At 33.6% G+C, this 18,915-nt stretch overlaps 2 protein-coding genes across 3 annotated transcripts; both read right to left on the bottom strand.

Annotated features, from left to right (window-relative positions):
* On the bottom strand, positions 1–3,991 carry LOC145144646 (ubiquitin carboxyl-terminal hydrolase 6-like). 2 transcript variants are annotated; one of them, XM_079074881.1, is made up of 17 exons: positions 3,806–3,991; positions 3,286–3,431; positions 3,174–3,209; positions 2,965–3,072; positions 2,783–2,883; positions 2,569–2,695; positions 2,404–2,463; positions 2,246–2,313; positions 2,092–2,142; positions 1,887–1,995; positions 1,692–1,780; positions 1,533–1,602; positions 1,374–1,454; positions 860–964; positions 524–641; positions 347–421; positions 1–209 (listed from the first exon to the last, which is right to left on the bottom strand). In XM_079074881.1, exons 1-17 carry the CDS (start codon positions 3,813–3,815, stop codon positions 154–156), a joined length of 1,410 nt encoding a protein of 469 aa, XP_078931007.1. In that variant the 5' UTR covers positions 3,816–3,991; the 3' UTR covers positions 1–153. The 2 variants fall into 2 exon arrangements, with proteins under 2 accessions (XP_078931007.1, XP_078931008.1); XM_079074882.1 differs by having other exon boundaries at positions 869–964.
* Positions 3,992–6,839: 2,848 nt separating this feature from the next.
* On the bottom strand, positions 6,840–9,531 carry LOC145144673 (Ubiquitin-conjugating enzyme family protein). The gene is made up of 11 exons (XM_079074883.1): positions 9,317–9,531; positions 8,767–8,832; positions 8,589–8,656; positions 8,342–8,375; positions 8,182–8,251; positions 7,951–8,008; positions 7,687–7,815; positions 7,502–7,593; positions 7,323–7,410; positions 7,151–7,229; positions 6,840–7,069 (listed from the first exon to the last, which is right to left on the bottom strand). The coding sequence occupies exons 1-11, from the start codon at positions 9,321–9,323 to the stop codon at positions 7,002–7,004; spliced, it is 759 nt and encodes a 252-aa protein (XP_078931009.1). The 5' UTR covers positions 9,324–9,531; the 3' UTR covers positions 6,840–7,001.
* Between the last annotated feature and the right edge of the window lie 9,384 nt (positions 9,532–18,915).

Raw genomic sequence — 18,915 nt, 5'->3', positions numbered from 1 at the left:
TTCACTATCTATAAATCTATATACTGTTTTTTTGTAAGTATAAACAATATTTAACTCAACAAATATAGTAGCAAATGTATCAAACAACCAAATGACACGTAAAAATCCAGTATTCCAATAATCAAATAACACAAACACCAAAATGGAAAAACGTTACATGGCAATGGTGCGGGCCGTGTACATACAAATGTAAGCCATATGCCAATCACCTGCAACAACAAATAACTAGTATATTAATATTGTATAAATATTATATATATACATAAAGTGATAAAACTACTATTAAATTAATTATTGAAAATCCAAACTACAGTATCTTTCACAATCATGGATGATTGAAGCATACCTCCTCCAGATAGTTTTGTTATATCTTCTTCCCTTTGTGGAATTGGATTATCATCATCAAATTCTATCCATTTCCCTTTACCAAAATTCATAATTAGGAACATTTTGTCAAATTCAACTATCATAAACCAATTTTTTTATTAAAAAAAAAAAATACAAAAGAGTATGAAGGACTGACCATTTTCTTGTTTGACCCACGCGACATAATGACCTGAATCAGCGCTTCTGCCTTTATGAGTCAACACAGCCACCAAATCATACACTCCGGTCAACCGATTTTTCTTCTCAGATGATCCCTGCTTCAACATTTATAAAATAAAATAAAAAGCAATGCAACTTTTGTCATATCTATTCATGTAGGCCCCGTTTGTACTGTGTTTGGAATGCATTGGACTGAGACTGAATTTGATGACAACGGGACAAAAACTTGCAACTTTTTGTCCCCAATTGAAAAAGGTGGGACCTCTGGTCAGTGGAAAAAGACATGAATGCCCTTAAGTTTTAACAAAATTACCATACTGACCTCTGCGTCAGACATCCTAACATCATTGTCTACTGAAGTGGAGCTCTTTTCTTTGAGTTTTAAACCAGCCTTCCTACCTTCCTCGTCTCTTAACATCTAGAAAATTAAAGCTAAAAATCCAAATGAGAAACAAAAACACAAATAAATAAATAAACGTGCTCTATCTCAACATCCACCAATATCGGCTATGTACTTTGTTTTTTTACCTATAATAGCAACATAGATAAATCTTTTCATACATAAATAGCAATTTACTTACAATTCTTAAACTATGTATATACACAGAATAACAATATGTAACAAATAAAGTATGTTACTCATATTGGTAGCAAAATGCAAGTAATGTTGCTACTTGCTATTATTAGTAATATATATATATATATATATATATATATATATATATATATATATATATAAGAATGTTGCTATTACGGACAAAAAAAAATATAAGTACGTTGCTATTATCAATTATGGATAACATTTATGAAGGGTAAAATTTATAAACCTGTCGAGGAACTTCCAGCTGTTTGCGAAGATTGTCAGAACAAAGATCAAAAATGTCCAACTCCAATGGATAATCCACTTTCTGAAATATTCCAGAAAATGCATAATCAATAAATTTTGATTATATGAAAAGTTAATGAATGATTGATATATTTGTTACCCTCAAGATCTTTGCCTTCTGATTAGATTCCCTTTTCCAGAAAAATCGAACAAACTGAATAGTCAGGTACCTTGAAACAAAAGAATAGTTTAAAATAAGTTTTAAAGTTACATCCTTCATAAGTTTATAATATAATATAAAAATAATAGAGTTTGTTACCTTGGTAAGCCATTTATGTGTGAATCTTTTATATAAATTGCACTCCGTCCTAAAGTTGGGGAAACCTTTTCCAGCTCTGACTTCAGCCCCTGCAAAGATCGAATAGGATATGTTTATGGAAATTTACACTTCACACCCCTTAGGTTTTGATGATCATGAAACGAGCCCCTAACACTTATATAAAATAGAACTTACATGTTTCAGGCCCTCGTGCAAATGATTCACCTCATGTGATATGTGACATTTAAGAGAATAAACTGATTCTGTCTCTGAACTTTCTTCACCACTTTCTGCACAATGCACCCTACATAGGCAACAAAACAAATATGTAATTATGGTAGAAACTTGTTTACAAAAATCATGAGAGAAAATTTTAATATAAAATGGACCCAAAAGATACCTGCTTACTAGGTCAATTCCAAAAAGTTCCTTCACTGTATCAAGATTCTCACTGCAATTCCATTAAGATAAAGGTTATTAACTTTCTAAATTATTTGAACTATGAAGTTTATTATTATCTGCAGAAAATAATGAATAAAAATGACTCAAAACACCTGGAACTTGGTCTTCTAAGGGCCTGGGATAGAGTATACAAAATCTGTGTCCAGCATTCTTCAGCATCCTGATGTAATCAAAACTCGTGTCAAATATATAAAATAAAAAATTTTGAGTAGTGAATGTGATAGAAATAATGAATGAAAATAAAAGAAACCTGTTGCATAAAGGACCCATTATGCAGCTGGCCAAACTGAGGATATTTTTTCCGCAATACCTATGAAATTATAACATATATAACTTCATTACATAATGTTAATTACATATTTATTGTATTGTAACAAAAATAAAAATTCTAAGAGTTATTGAGAAAAAACAGTACCATCCAGAACTGCATTGGTGCAACTGGCTTAACATTTTTATCAAGCTCGCTAAACAAGTCTCTTGTTGCAACAGTCAAAAGATGAGAAGACTGATCTAAATCATTGCTTCTTCCAGATTGAGGATACCTGAGACATAAATCAGTGTTCAAAAACATTCAATGGATTAAAATACAATTCAATATTACTAACACAAAAAGAAATAAGAAATCTCACTCAATTAATGCAGATTTGAGCTCAGGAACCGAATGCAAGCATTGGACTGTGGAGTTCATGTAGCAGGTATTTCCCAGATTGAATAATCCAGCAGAATGACCCTAATAAAACATTATGACGATTTGGCAATAAAATTCAATCTGTACCTTTAAGAGAATTTGAAAATAAGTCAAGAACCCTACCACAGCAACTACTTGTTCTTCTTCTGGAAGGTCTTCCATAAAAACTGGACTCTTTTCAGGGGCGTTCACAATCTCATCTGTTGTTCCCATCATCATCAACCTTTGCCCCTATATCATGTAATAAAGCAATGCCAATGGTTATTGGTTACCAATTACCACGAAGATCAATTCGTGGAAAGAATAGAATGCTGTAGAAACGTTTTATTTACCTCTTTCACCCCCATTTTTGACCAGTCGGAGTCATCCTAATCATGAAAACAAGTAATAGAGAAATTAGTTGAATCGTGTCAAGAAACAATAGCCATAGAAGAATGTGATTACCTTTAATAATCCACCTTTCATCACTATCTTTTGCCTTTCAGGTGGAACTCCTGTGAGGTCGTATAATTGACATTTGAAGACGTATGGAGGCTGAGTTGTATCTATCTCCACATCCCGGTATAGCTCTTTTTGCCATTTTACACTGACTGTAAATAAGATAAAGAGCAGGGTAAAGTGTAAACAACGTAATCGCAAACGAGCAATTGATTATCTAATTGTCCCAATAATCACTTTAAAACCACCCATCCAAACACCCTTTGATAATTACTCGCTTTTTTTTAAGTTAAAGCATAAGAAAATCAAGATTGGCTCCTTAAATTCAATCCACGAAAGACAAAAACTACATGAATATACCATGTTGAGCCCTAAATACATAAAATAATAAACAAGAGATTAAATCAACGTAACCGATGATCTCAACTTACTAGCAGTAAGTTGTATTTTCTTTGTAAGAATAAAGAAAATCCGAGTGAATAAACAGTGATTTGATTATGAATCAGCAAGCGAAAGGTTAATTCACCTGTGGGCATAGTTAGACGGACTTTTCGACTGTTGGATTGGATCGATTGAATGGGAGAAAACAAAGAGTTATGTGTTGTTTTGTTTGCTCGGAGGAAAGGGCTAAGATAAACGATGAAGCAAGTTAAATCTTTGAGAACAAGAAATGCAAATGTCCAATTGTCCACGGAAGAGTATTTCGTGAAGGAATGGCGGGTGGTGGAGGGAAGAAGGGGCGCCGTTTTTGGGTTGTTTTGGTTGTTTGACCGCTCGGACTCGGGTCGGGTGTGCTCGGGTTTAAACTTTAAGCTTCAAACTTCAATATAAATTAACGTATTTTAAATTTTAAAAAAGAAATTGCTTGAGTTTGGTTTCTAAGCTTGAGCAAATAAGATTATGTACTTTGGTTGTAAGAACGTCCATAATAATTAACCATTTTTTAAGATTTTTATTTAACAAAACATGAAATAATATAATCTTGGGTAAATTACACCAATCGTCCCCGTGCATGTGCCCAAAAGCACGTTTGGTCCCTATTTTCAAAAATTAACTCAGATCGTCCTTCATGTCGTTAAAAGTTGCACGCTTCGTCCCTAACAAATTATTGTGTTGCGGTTTTAGTCCTTGTCAGATCTGAAATGACTATAATGCCCTTTGTGTATTTGTTTTCCATTAAATTTAATGTTATTATTATTATTATTAATTTAAAAAAGAAAAAAAAGGCCCCTGTCCTACCTTCCCACCCACCTCATCGTCCCCTTTATCGATATCTCTCTTCCTCTCATCTCTAACCTCTTCCAAGAAACCCAAAACCACCATCCTTAAACCATCGCCGGCAGTTACTCCCTTCGGCGGCCACTCCCTCAGGTGGCTATTCCAATCACCGTCCCTAACCTCCAATGAACCTTCTCTCTGCATCCATTGACGTCTGAAGCCACTTACAACATCGTCATCGCCACTTGAAAATGCCGATCTCTACCTGTAAGCCATCGTCACCACCTCTTCGTCGGAAACCCTAGCACCTGAAAACCATCGTTGTCTTCGTACCATTGTCTTAGAGAGAGCTAGAGGACCAACATCTTTGCACCATTGTCTCAGATCTACACCATCATCTAACAGATCGTCAGCTCCTAGAGTTTCGAGACGAAGAGGAAGGAGAGGGAGGGAAACGACGACGTCTGGTGGAAGAAGAACGATGTCCGAATAGATCACATCAACTCTCCTCACTAAAACAAATTCTGGGATTTTTTTTTCAAACAAGTTTGGGGAGAAACCAACCGGAGTTGCAGGTTTCATGACAGTGGTAGGATAAGGGATTGAACAGTTGGTGTCCGACCACAGTGTTCCCATATCCTTTCATCTCCCTTCTTCGTTTAACTGATTTGTAGATCTAGGGTATGGATTTGGGTTTTATTTTAGTGTTTAATTCCAGGTTTTTTTTTTTTTTTTGGAGATGAATGGTGGTGTTTGTCGGAGTTAGCTGGTGGCCGGAGGTGGCTGGTGTCGGAAGTGACTGGTTGTAGGAGGTTGTTGATGGTGGGAAGGTTCGGAACCAATTTAAGTGGAATTTCCATTTTCTAAAAAATATACTTAACAAAAAAATAGTATATAAATTATAAACAAATGAAAAAGATATGAAAAAGAAGAAGAAAATGGCAAGATAGTCATTTTATGTCTGCGAGGGACGAAGCATGCAACTTTTAACCAGATGAGGGACGGTCCAAGTTTTATTTTGAAAATAGGGACCAAACGTGCTTTTGGACACAAGCACAAGGGACGATTGGTGTGATTTACCCTGATATCTTGTTTTTCAGACATACAATTACATGAATATCATATTATATTTATACAAAACAAAAAAACAAAAGGAATTTTTTTTTTAAATATATAAAAATGATAAAGTTATTATGTATATATTTATAAGAGTAAAAATGATAAAACTATTTATGAATTTAATATCTAATATTAAAGATTAAAAAAAAATATTTATATAATATTTAATAAATAAATTTGTTCAATAAATAATAAAAACATAAAGCTTAAATATAATTAGGAAAGTAACAAACTATAACTGAATGGTGAATTTGAATTATACAAAATACAAATTCAAAAAATAAACATTTAGTAAAGAAAACATTTTAATAGCAAAATATGATATCGTTAACCTTTACAAAATTGGAGATGCTCTAAGAAATTTGAAGAGACGTTTTAGAAAGCCTTGATCTCGAGTTTATTGGCGAGATGAAAAATAATTGAGATAAATTTCTTTTTTAAACCTTTGCCTAAATGTGAGAATTTTTTTAATAGGGAAAATAAATGCCGAGTTAATTTTTAGGTGTCAAAAAGTCGTCATCTAAACTTTAAATATATTAAGGTTATAATCATGGTCGATAAAATCCAGATTTTGATGTTGATATCTTATAAATGGTCCGGCAGTAATGAGTCATTATTTCAAAGATTATGGGTTCAAGTTTCAATGGAAACATAAGTGGTTAGAAATAGGTTAATTAGTTTGTGCGTTTAAAAAAAAAACAAACAAAAAAAATCACAATCATACTACAACCGATTCTAAAGCAAAATTTATATTGAAATTTTAAGATCTCAACTGGGATCGTAGGAGTTTATACCCGACCTTATCGCACCTCATTAACCTTTATTTTTGATCATTAAGTTTTAAGTATATTTAAACACTATAAAATTTGTCATTTATGCTCACAAAAGACAACCCCATGCAAAGTCTAAGAAAATTATTCATTCAAATCAAATTTGTGCTGAGCATTGCCCACCACAGTAAGGCTCACAAAGCAGGACAACTTGATCCATTCATCTTGCATTAGATAGAGCACCGGGGCACGCATGTTAGTCCATTTGTAATCTTTTGTCTATAGTTGTACATGATCACAATAAAATATTTTTTTGGGGTTAAGTTGTTTCCTTTCTAATTATTGCGGTTTGCATCTACTGGAATTATGTTACTGCTTAAGAACTTAAAGTTAAAGTTGATTCTGATGTCTTAATCAACATAAAGTTATAATGGACACCGCACAAACAACACCTTGCACGCAAATTTAGAGACTAGTTCATTTTAGTAGGATCTTCAAAATCTGAAACCGATCTTACAATCACAATCTTGCAGAGTGTAAAAACGATTGTATGTGTAAAACGTTGTTTAAGTTTTCCTCTTTTTCAACTTGAAAAATATTACATGTCTGATGCCTCTATGTAGCTCTCACTGAGGAGTCTGATTTCTCAGCTAGATAGTGCTCAAGCATGTCATCTTCATCATCTGCAACCAATAATGATGGTATTATTATTCCATTAGATGTCATCAAATGTAAATACAAGTCAAAAAGAAAAAAAAAAATACCTTCAAAGTCATCCTCATCATCAAAATCAAAATCTTCATCTTCTTCTTCAGATCCATCTTCCATTGGTACTGCACCTTTCTGCCAAGAATAATAACCTAATTCCTTTAATAAAATGGTTTATGCCATTTAACCCATTTTCCTTTTCAGATAAATCAGCACTAAAAACCTTACCACAGAAGAAGCTCTTCCACTTTCAAACCACTGTCTGCCTGAGAGTCTCTTTTCTTTGGGTGCTGAAAGTGCTGATTCTGGCATCAGCCTGGAAATAGAAAAAACAAACTTATTTTTTAGATCATAAAATAGAATGTATTTAAACTTCAAGTGTTTGCAAATTGCATTAGAGAAGTTACTTGGCTCTTTGAAGGGCCAATTCTGCTTCAAATCTCTCTCTCCATGCCACAAATGTATCAATGGTCACAGGTTCTCCATGAGGCACAATTACCTATAAACCCCCAAATCCATTCATCAAACCAAACCCCTTCTTAGTAATAAAGTAATCATATACTTTTCATTATAAACTCAAATCATGACATACCTCATCCTTTTCTGCAACCTCCTCTTCACCATCATCATTGTCAGCATCTTGAGCATATAATTCAGAAAGCCAATCCTTAGCTGAGCTAACTAAAGTGTAGATCATAGACATTCCAAGATTCTCTGATGCCTGCAAGTATCTCCACAATAACAAAGCTTTCTTTAGGGTTTAGGGTCAACTGAGTTTTAATGGAAGTTGGAACATTGAAATATACTGATGAAAACCATAAGACAAAACAATTAAATGAAACATGATCTCTTTTACCTCTTGTTCAAGCTTTTCTTTCAATACTTTGAGATCCGAGGTGTGAATTCCTCTTATACTGATGAAAACCATAAGAAGGGAGGATTAATTAATTACAACATAAAATGTGAACTTCAGAGTTCATCATAAAATATGAGCATGCAAATTACATCAATAAAACAACCATCCATGTTGATCAATATAATACCCAAATGAAACTATTGCATGTTTTGTAATGCTATAGTAAATCACCTTTTCACATTTAGCAGTGGTATTTCATCTGGATATTTTTCTGTATGTGAGAAAATTAACCCCAACTGAACTGCAACAAAATTTAGCAAAAACCAACATTATTAAGAAATTTAAGCCTCCTCAAGCTGTAATCTTTAACAACAAAATGACAGATAAAAACCTGGAGTGCTAAAAGATTCATCATTCTCATCGTCCTGCAAAATATAAAAGCAACATACTCAGTGCCAGTACAAGGTTTTCTGTGTAAATTCATGCCTTTTATTTGATTCCATATAATGTGTTCATTATTTGTGAACTAATGGTACTTCTAATATCCCTTGGGTGCCATTAATCAGCCAGTAGCTTACTATGAGATCTCATCATGAAAAAGAAGAAAACTAACTAGATAATGTAATGAAATTGGGTACCTGTGGAGACAAAGTAATTTGGAAACATCGTTTTGAAGTGTTCAATCCACTTTCACTCGGGTGGATTTCTGGCAAATACATTAAAACAAAATGCTTGTCATGAGTTTGAATTTGGAAGTTAGATATCAGAAATCTAGAAGGACCAAAATGCATGTTAAATATTATTTATAGTGCAAACCTTGAAACTCATCCATAAGAATTGCTTCTAAAGCTTCAATTTCCATCTCCTGCTCCTGCACATGGTCTGTTGTGAACATTTCAGTGAACAGGGATCTCATATCCTTTCCTTGTTAATCCAAAATTCATGCTGACAAACATGGGCCTTTTACACAGTTCAATTATGCAGTAAGGCTGCTTAAATATGATTATCCCACATTCCAAATGACTTGAATTCCTTAATATCATGATTCCATCACACTTAATCTACTCTACAGGCTCCTCTTAGATCTAATCGGACTACCCATTTCAACTATGAGCACGCCATGCACAAAATAAAGTTCCCACATTCCAAGTAATAACGTATTAAGCTGTAAGATAGCAAAAATATCCCCAAATCAACTCTACCTCGTTTGGATTACAATCATATTCTAAAGATACACCGATACGTATAAGCAATTACTAACCTAATTAAACTCTCGATAGAACTTATACTGCTTTCCAACACAAAGCATCAAATCTTCAACATAAATCGTATAGAGTTTCACAAAGATTCATCTATAATCGAATACCTGTCATTTCTGCGGTTGTGAACTCCCGATTATACTTTATCTTCCGAAATTCGTACTACGTGTCTTCCGATTCAGTCGCGGCCACTCTCTCCGTCAATCGCTCTTGAAAAACCTAGGCCAGTAATCAAAAACACAGTACGACTTGGGTTTTATTCGAGTGTTTTAGTACGTATTGTAGTTAGCGTAGGATCGCGTTATATCACCGTTACCGAGCCGTTTCCATCAACAGACACCAATAGAGTATCCAAGGGGGTTTGGGATTTTGCTTCAACTTAAAAAGTATTTTGATATATATATATATATATATATATATATATATATATATATATATATATATATATATATATATATATATATATATATATATATATATATATAGAGAGAGAGAGAGAGAGTTAGGTTCAAATGTTTTTAGCAACTATTGTGTGCATGAATGCACTAATAGGAATTTAGGAATAATTTAATCATTAAATAAATTAATAAGGGTAAATTAGTAAATCATGACTCTAAATTTATGGTAATTGCGATAAATGGGGGATTTGATTTTAAAATCACCAAAATAAAAGGAGGAAGAACGACCTGCCTTCATCTTCTGCTCCGCTTCTTCACAACCCAACCCTAGATATTTAAGATGTGGGTTGTACCCCCCTGTGCTCTCCAAGAGTCTGAATCAAAGTCCAGAACTTATCACCGCTCCTCTCGACTCTCCCTGCTGGAATCAATCAGCAATCACCTCAAAGAGGGCTTTCGATTCTACAATGGCGAAGTAGTGCTAGGGTTTATTTTGGGTTTATTGTACTTATGCGATTACTCAATCGTACCAATCGGAGCATCGATTCATGAGTATCGCAACGAGCTCTTCACTCCTCAGTTGAACGTTTTCCTCTTTCATGGCGGCAGTGAAGTTCTCTTCGCTTCCAAACATTACGAAGATCATGACAACCATTCTTCTATTACCTCTCCAGGAAATAAACCCCTCGAGGGGGAGTCGTTCATCAGGTTTTACTTCAGTTTGTTTTTCTTTTTATCTGCAGCTTGATCTTGATTTCTCTTATTGATAATCAACCTCATATCCAAGAAATTATTCCCCAATCTAAATCCGTAGAGACACACGATCATTTCTAAATCAGTGGAAATGTTATGTTATTCCTTTCAGTAGATTAATTCCTCTTAATATCATCAGAAATAGTTAATGGAGGATTATTTTGAAATCATAGTTATTCTAAAAGCAATAAAGCAATATGTCAAATAATATAGGAACAAAGAAGATATGTCTATACAAAGGCATTCATCAAGTTTGCATTAAAATTAATAGATTTGTTTATGGTTGCTGTAAAATCATTTGTTATAACTTATTGAATATAAACTTTTATAGGTAAGCAATTTTCTGATAATAGAGCTGATTTTAGCAAAATTTTCCACCTAATTAGTGTCACTAGATACAATAAAAGGTGCAATTATTGGGCTATTATTCTGACAGAATTCGATTTCAATCTCCTTATTTGTCAAGATAGAAAAGGTAAAAAACATTGCAAGATAGGAAAAATGAAATACATTCTGTTAGAATATGTTATCATTCTCTATTATATAGTTTCTATTAAATAAGTAATGTTTTTGTATTCTGTCAGAATTTATTTGTATAAATGCATTCTGTTAGAATGTCTTTGAGAATGTTTGTTAACAACAAGTAGATTAGCTTCACTGGTAATACTAACGAATAATGCATCTTATTCTTTCAGAATGACTTGAAGAAGGAATTCAATATTGATCATACAAGAGAAAGATTTGGAATCGAGTTCAACAACAAGTATATTTTGCGAAGAATTACATTCTTACGATAATATATCACATTTTCATCATAGTTTGAATCAAGTGCATTATTTGGACCATTGATGAAGATCATGTGTATTTGCTTAATAATTGTATATTTAAGAATGCTATTTCTTAATATTTTTATTCATTTTTGATGATATTTTGTTAGAATATGTATAACTATATTAAATTGTATAAGACTATTAGTTTGTAAGAATATGTATGATTTTGTATTCACGTTCGAATGTATATGAAGAATATATGTTGAATTATTAAATCAGGTTAATTATCAAAAATATATGCATTGGAAATATATTTCGCAAGAATAAAATCGAAAATATCTTTACTACTTAATGTTTGATATTCTGACAGAATAAAATCGGATTTTTAAATTTGAATTAATTTAAAATATTTAGATTTTTAAAAATAATGGAATTAATTATTCTTAAAAATCCGAAAATTTCCTTTTTTAATATATGTTAATTGACTAAAATGCCCTTATGCTGGAATTTGTGTGATTATATAGTACATGTTATCCTATTCTACTATCATAGACCCTCAGATCATGACCTCTGATTATATACCATCCAATGGTCCAGATCCGTGCATTCTGGCACACAATAGTTACTAGAAACAAAATAACCTAACGCTATATATATATATATATATATATATATATATATATATATATATATATATATATATATATATATATATATATATATATATATATATATATATATATATATAGCGTTAGGTTATTTTGTTTCTAGTAACTATTGTGTGCCAGAATGCACGGATCTGGACCATTGGATGGTATATAATCAGAGGTCATGATCTGAGGGTCTATGATAGTAGAATAGGATAACATGTACCATATAATCACACAAATTTGATCATAAGGGCATTTTAGTCAATTAACCTATATTAAAAAATGAAATTTTCGGATTTTTAGGGATAATTAATTCCTTTATTTTTAAAAATATGAATATTTTAAATTAATTTAAAATTAAAAATCCGATTTTATTCTGTCAGAATGATAGAATTTTAACCATAAACTATTAAATATATTTTTCGTTTGTATTGTGTCAACTAGTAAATACATTCTGAAAGAATACACAAAATCGATTCTTGAAATAATAATATACCAAATAATTACATTGTATGATTGTGATTCATTGAATAATAACAAACATTCTGAAAGAATAACAAGTATAATTCTTAAAAAATAACAACATTCTTAAACAATGAGTGTGATCATTCTTTAATTCATTCTTCAAGTCTTTCCCATCAGGTCTTCAAGCCATTTCTATCAGAAATTCATTGTCAAGTAATTTGTAGTGATACATTTGTGTTTGCATTCTGATATGAAAAAAAAAATTAAAGAATAAAATTCCAGTTCATTCTTAGAGAACAATCATTATAAAAGAATAAAATTAAAGCTTTCCTGCCTTTTTTGGTTGTCTAGGTCTGATCAATTTGCAGGATTACATGTGAAGAATATTTCCCTTCTTCATTCTGAAAGAATAGTAGCCTTCTTCAAACTAAAGCCCTCTTTATTCTAAAAGAATATTGCCCTCATTCTGAAAGAATTTTCAGGTTAACATTAATTTGGTAAAGCAAACAAGTTATATCACTGTAAGTGAAAATAAAAAATTATAAAGTTTGAAACCATTTAAAGCTAAAGTTTGCAAACCTTTAAGTATTACTCAATTAACTAAAATATTAAAAAAAAAAGCATGGAAGGAATTTGTTGCCATATCAGCCAAGCTGATGATGATATTCACATGCAAACAAACAATAAATCATCACAAATCAAGGAATGTGAATGGAATGGAAATATGGAATGGAGTCAGTCATTACCCTGAGAAGGTGCAGTAACATAATAAGCAAGACCACCAACTAGATTGGCTTCCAGCACTGAATCAATACATCAGAATAACGAGTAAGTCAAAGTCATAGAAGGCACCTTGAAGATCCTAGTTTTTAATCTAATCTGAATCTGTGGAGGAGTGAGTTTCAATTACTTGACAGATCAATGAAAACAAACAAATATGAACGATTCGTACAGAAAAAGATAAAAAAAACTAATCAGAATATTTAATGAAAAAATTCAGATTTATAAACGAAAAAAATAGAGATCAGAGATAAATTATACCATCGTTTCTAGTAGGGTTCGATCGGTCATGGCGGTCCTGCTACCTTTTCCTTAGTATATAGGATGGGATACACAAATGGGAAATAGAGGCTATCGAGGCTTCAATGATCACGAAAGCAACCAGCGTAAGCGGAAATAACAGAGGGAAAAGAATCGGAATTCACAATTAAAAGCTACTATGGATTAGGGCGACGGGAAATCGAGGCCAAACGAAATTTATACCATCAAATTACTTCTCATACCGGCTTTGAAGAGTTTGAAAACAAAATTTGGCATTTGTACTTCTCATACCTTAATCAACAATCCAAGGGACGATCACGGGAATTCGAGGTTTGTAAAGCAAAATCGACCGGTGTGGAGATGATGGTTAAACTGTGAAGCCGTTCTTTTGTAGGTGAAGAATACGTGAGATAAAAGAGAGAGATTAGGTCAAACATAATTATTCTGTTTCCTTAATTGAAGGGATTTAATTAAATGATCCCATTAATTGAATGTGTCAAAAACCCAAAAATACCCTTATTCATTTAATAAATTGTTTAATTATTTGCTAAATTGTGATTGGTGCATTTAGGAACACAATATTTGCTAGAAACATTTGAACCTAACTCTCTCTCTCTCTCTCTATATATATATATATATATATATATATATATATATATATATATATATATATATATAGATGAAGGATCATTTGAGAACTCATAGTTTTCCGATAACCCGATAACCAAAAGTGGAGCGTTAGATCAAAAAATGGATGGTCAAGATGCATTGTGTCATTTTTGTAAACAAGTGGAAAAAATAAAGGGACGGAGTCATCAAAATTAAATGGAATTAAGGGCATTTTAGGGTTATAGATATTGACTCGTACACAATCACCATTCCTTATCAGATTGATCTCTCTCTCTCTCTCTCTCTCTCTTGTCTCTCCCACGTCTCCACCGTATCTCTTCCCCTTATCTCCGTCCTCCCTCAATCGTTCCACCTCTACGTCCCTCAAAAATCAACGTCGGCTACCAATCAACAATCTTTAATATCCAGATCATCGGTGAAGAATTTACGAACCTATAAATCGACATCGTTCGTGTTCATCTTCGATTGCGATATTCGAAGCCCTAAATCGCCCAATTCATGATCATTATATTCTAATCGATACACTCTCCCCTCAAGCCGAACACAGTCGTCGTGCTGAGAAAAAACTTATCCGACGCCGCCAATACTCCGAACTATGGCCTTGAAACGGCCTTGAAAAAAAATATTTTTTCAATTTTTTTTAATTAAAGTTTTTCAGAAAAAATTAAAGAATCCGCATTTTTTTTAAAAAATCAAAAAATTTTATTTAAAAAAAATATTTATTATGTTAGTTTTAAGACTTTTTTTTATTAATATTTCCAATAACTAAAAAATTGAACATTAAATGAGATTGTTAAGAGGATGATCAAGCCCTTAATGAGTTTACTTTGATCTAACGCTCCACCTTTAGTTCTCGGGTTCTCGGGAAATTATGAGTTCTTAACGGATCTCACCCCTATATATATATATATATATATATATATATATATATATATATATATATATATATATATATATATATATATATATATATATATCTTTACTATTATATAAAACATATTATATATTTCATGAATTTTAAAAGGTACAAAACTCAATACATCATTTACAAACATGTTATGATTATGACTTACTTGCCATATAACTTATAAGGTATCATTTTAATTAACTTAAAAAAACACTACGTATCCGTTTCATTAGTTCAAAAAATTAAACAATAACATTATTTCTCCCATTTTACTGTTAACTCACATTTTCTCTCAATCCAATACCCATAAACCCTAATCTTTGAGAGTTGTCGTCATCGCACTTGACCGCCATCTCCAACATCTGTCTATGCTCGCATCAATTTTTCGGCAACGTACCCCCACCGTTATCCATATATGAATCTCTCTCTACACTAACTTACTATCTAACCCCAATACTACTCACCATCATGGACGCCGCAATAGCCTCAATCGTCGATGCCCTCATTTCTGTCACCAACCGGTGGCTAAATGTCGACGACAGTCACCACAGCCTTGACCACTGTCTCCTTTATAGTTGTCATAACCGCTTTCCTCACCTCCTAAATTATATATCGCCACCATCACCAATACCTAGCCGCCTCCGCCACCACACCATCCAAATTCTAGATACCCACCATCATCTTCACGATGACCCACCATAATCGCCTGTTTTTTGTCTGCTTGAGACAGGATGAGAAAGAGGTTCAGGAGTATGTTGATATGCATAAACTATAAAGGTTAATAACTAAATTATCTATGTTTTGTTTCTAATTTTGACTTTGGCCGTCAATTTTGAGTCTACGAATTTCTTTTTCCCGATGACTTTTCTTTACCATAGTTATAACTGAATTCTATAATTTGAGTTATAGATCTTAAGTAAAGTTTAGCACATCAAACTAACATGAAAACTGAGTAGAAGGATTATATCTTTTATTAACCTTTTTAGTATGTTTGTGCTTCATATATCCAATATTTGCTTGTATATTTTATAACAATTTTTTACTCTAAAAATTTCCTAACATAAGTTTTAAAACGAAAATCAAATATGATTTTGAATGGAAAATGTAGGTAATTTGGAAACCTTCTTCAAAGAGGTTGAAAACACTCATTGTGATTTGGACACACTAACTTTGAAAACACTCAATTGTAAACCACTATTATTGATTAAGAGATCTAAATAACTGGGGTGAGTTTTCTGTTTTTTTTATCCCAATCACATAATGGATGTATTTTTTCGATACAGGTTTGGTATTTTTCTTTATGTATGACGAAGTGATTAAGCATCAGATCAGGGGTAACTAGCAAGTAGCAACCTACATGAACCAAATGCCAGCAGCAACAAATAAGAGATTGAATAATTTTTTTTAATTAGGTGTAACGCTCATTTCAGGTATCTATTTCTCTTGGAATTTTAGGGTTTAGACTGGAACTCGACGAGTTGGGGAGCTCCAACTCGTCGAGTATAATTCATTTGTGGGACACGGGATCTAAGACCTACTCAACGAGTTGGAAGGCCCAACTCGACGAGTAGGTGCTGTAAAGGAAAAACCCTAATTTTAGGGTTTGCACCCTATATAATCTCCTTAAAAACCTTGAGGCTGACCTTCCATCAGCCTCCAAACCCTAAAAACGTTTGTGCTAAACCCTAATCACCTTTTCCTCTCATATTGTGAGCTAGAGTAACTTTTGGAGCTAAAGAAGGAGAAGATAGTGAGAAGAAGGAGAAGATCCGGCAAACAAAGCCCTCACTCTTGAGCTTCACCGTCTTGTGGACTATTGTAAGTCTTCAAGATTCGAGTTTTATCTTAGAATATGGATAAATCTTGAGTTTACTCTTCATTTCCTATCATTCTTGCTGATTGCATGCATAGGGATCATAAACTTTGCAACTTTATGAATCTCCAGGGCAAAATGGTCCCATGGTGGGCTAGATCTAGCTTTTGGTCAAGCAAGGATGACATGCATGGGTTTTTAGAGTATATTTTTCCATTTTTGGCCATTTTGACTTCAAGACATGCATTGGACATGCATGTCCATAAAGCCTCCATCTTTGGAACGTTTTGAGGATTAAAACCTCTTCTGTAAAAGAGGGATTCCACATCCCTAGATTCTTGAACCACATGGCTAAGCTTTTGAGCTTTCCAACCGTTGTTAACGGATTTAGAGTATTCGGAGTGGTTCTAGAGGATAAACTTAGAAACTTTACCCTTCTATACACTTTTAGGTTTCAGATCTAAGCCCTAGAGTCCCTGCAATCGACGTACCATCGGAATAAGAAAACAGGGGGGACTCGACGAGTTGCTCTGGCAACTCGACGAGTTGGATCGAGTTTCCCCGTCTTCTGGATATTGAGTGAACTCGACGAGTTGATGAGATAACTCGGCGAGTTGGCTAGGGTTTGTCCCGGTTTTCTGGACTCTGAAGGAACTCGACGAGTTGTTAGATGCACTCGACGAGTTAAGGTCAACAAGGACTGTTGGCCTTGATTGTTGACTTGGACTTTGACTAGGGTTGACTAAGTTTTACTTTGAGGGTATTTATGGCATTTCGGGATTTTGACAAGTTAATCACATGATGGTTATAGGCAGTTGAGTTGGAGCCGCGTGTTGGGACTTATCTGATCCTGTCTTATCAGTTCAGCATTCTTGAGAGGTAAGTCTCCTCACCATACGAATGGGTCGAAGGCACCAAGGGCGACCCATTTTGTGATATGTGGTACACTAGTTTATGTAATGATACGTGGTATGGTAGTTAGTTATGCTAAGTGGTATGCTAGTTATATATATGTGATACTTGCAGGGAAGACCATGGGGGAGCCCATGACGCTTGGATGTAAGACCATGTAGGGGAGCCCATGGCTTTTCAAGTAAAGACCATGGGGGGAGCCCATGACACCTGTATGTAAGACCATGTGGGGGAGCCCATGGCTTTCCAGCTAAATACCATGGGGGAGCCCATGGCACTCAGGTGTAAGACCATGTGGGGGAGCCTATGGCATCCTGGAGTAAGACCTTAGGAGGATCCAACGACATCCTTAAATGTTTGTATGCATGGCTTGTATTGTTTATGTAGTTTTTACAACTAATATGGATTATGTGATTATGTGGATTGTGTGGGGTATGCTCTGGGGAACTCACTAAGCGTTAGCTTACAGTTTGTTGATTTGTTTCATGTACTTCTGAGCCTAAGGGCAAGGGCAAGGCTTGATGGCGTGACATGCACTCTCCGACATTTGACTTGATGGGACACTCTGATGTTTTGAATAAAATGTTAATGTTATGAATTTTGAAAACAATGGCCAATGTTACTTCATATTTCATGGGAATGTTTGGTTAATTAAAAACGAAAAATTTATTTGAAAATTCGGGTCGTTACATTATGAATCCAGTGGCAAGGTAAAGGAGTCGTCTAAAAGGCTATAAAAAAGTATCTGAAAATTTTCTTTTCTGAAGCAATGTTGTGACACCCGTCAAATTTTGGTCAACAGAAGTCAACAAGGGTCAACAAAAGTCAATTGTGCGTATATTAGGTCAAAAAGGCGAAATGTGATTTTCGTAACACCCCTAAGGTATTATTGAATATTATAATGCTACGTACGCTATTTTTAATCCATTATCGAATAAACGCGTTTATTGCGAAAAATAAACTATGGTAATGTAGTAATTCGATAAATACATAAATACTACCGGGAATTGAGTAATGTTCATAATACGAGGTTTACGTGTTAACAAATCCATAAACACGATTCAAACAATCATATGACCTAGTATTTAGTTAATATCCCACTGGTTTTCCGAAAAAATGTCATACATCAAGAAAATTGGGTAATGTTCTCAATGAACCTCTTCTGGGTCTTTATCGGCTCCTATGCCGATTATTGAAGTAGAATGGGTTTTCTAAAGGGGTTTATGCGAGAATGGGAATGTCTAAAGAATCTTAAGAGATTATTAAAACATTTTACTGGGTGATCCATATCGAGTCCTGCTACAATTACATAGTGTACACAAGGAAAGGGAAGTAGAGCGAAACCACACATTCTTAGTCTATGAGAT

The sequence above is a fragment of the Lactuca virosa genome, chromosome 1, assembly GCF_052849685.1.
Source record: "Lactuca virosa cultivar CGN04683 chromosome 1, Lactuca_virosa_CGN04683_v6, whole genome shotgun sequence".
NCBI classification, from domain to species: Eukaryota; Viridiplantae; Streptophyta; class Magnoliopsida; order Asterales; family Asteraceae; genus Lactuca; species Lactuca virosa.
The sequence above is the reverse complement of the archived record's forward strand: the minus strand, read 5'-3'. Positions and strand labels throughout refer to the sequence as shown.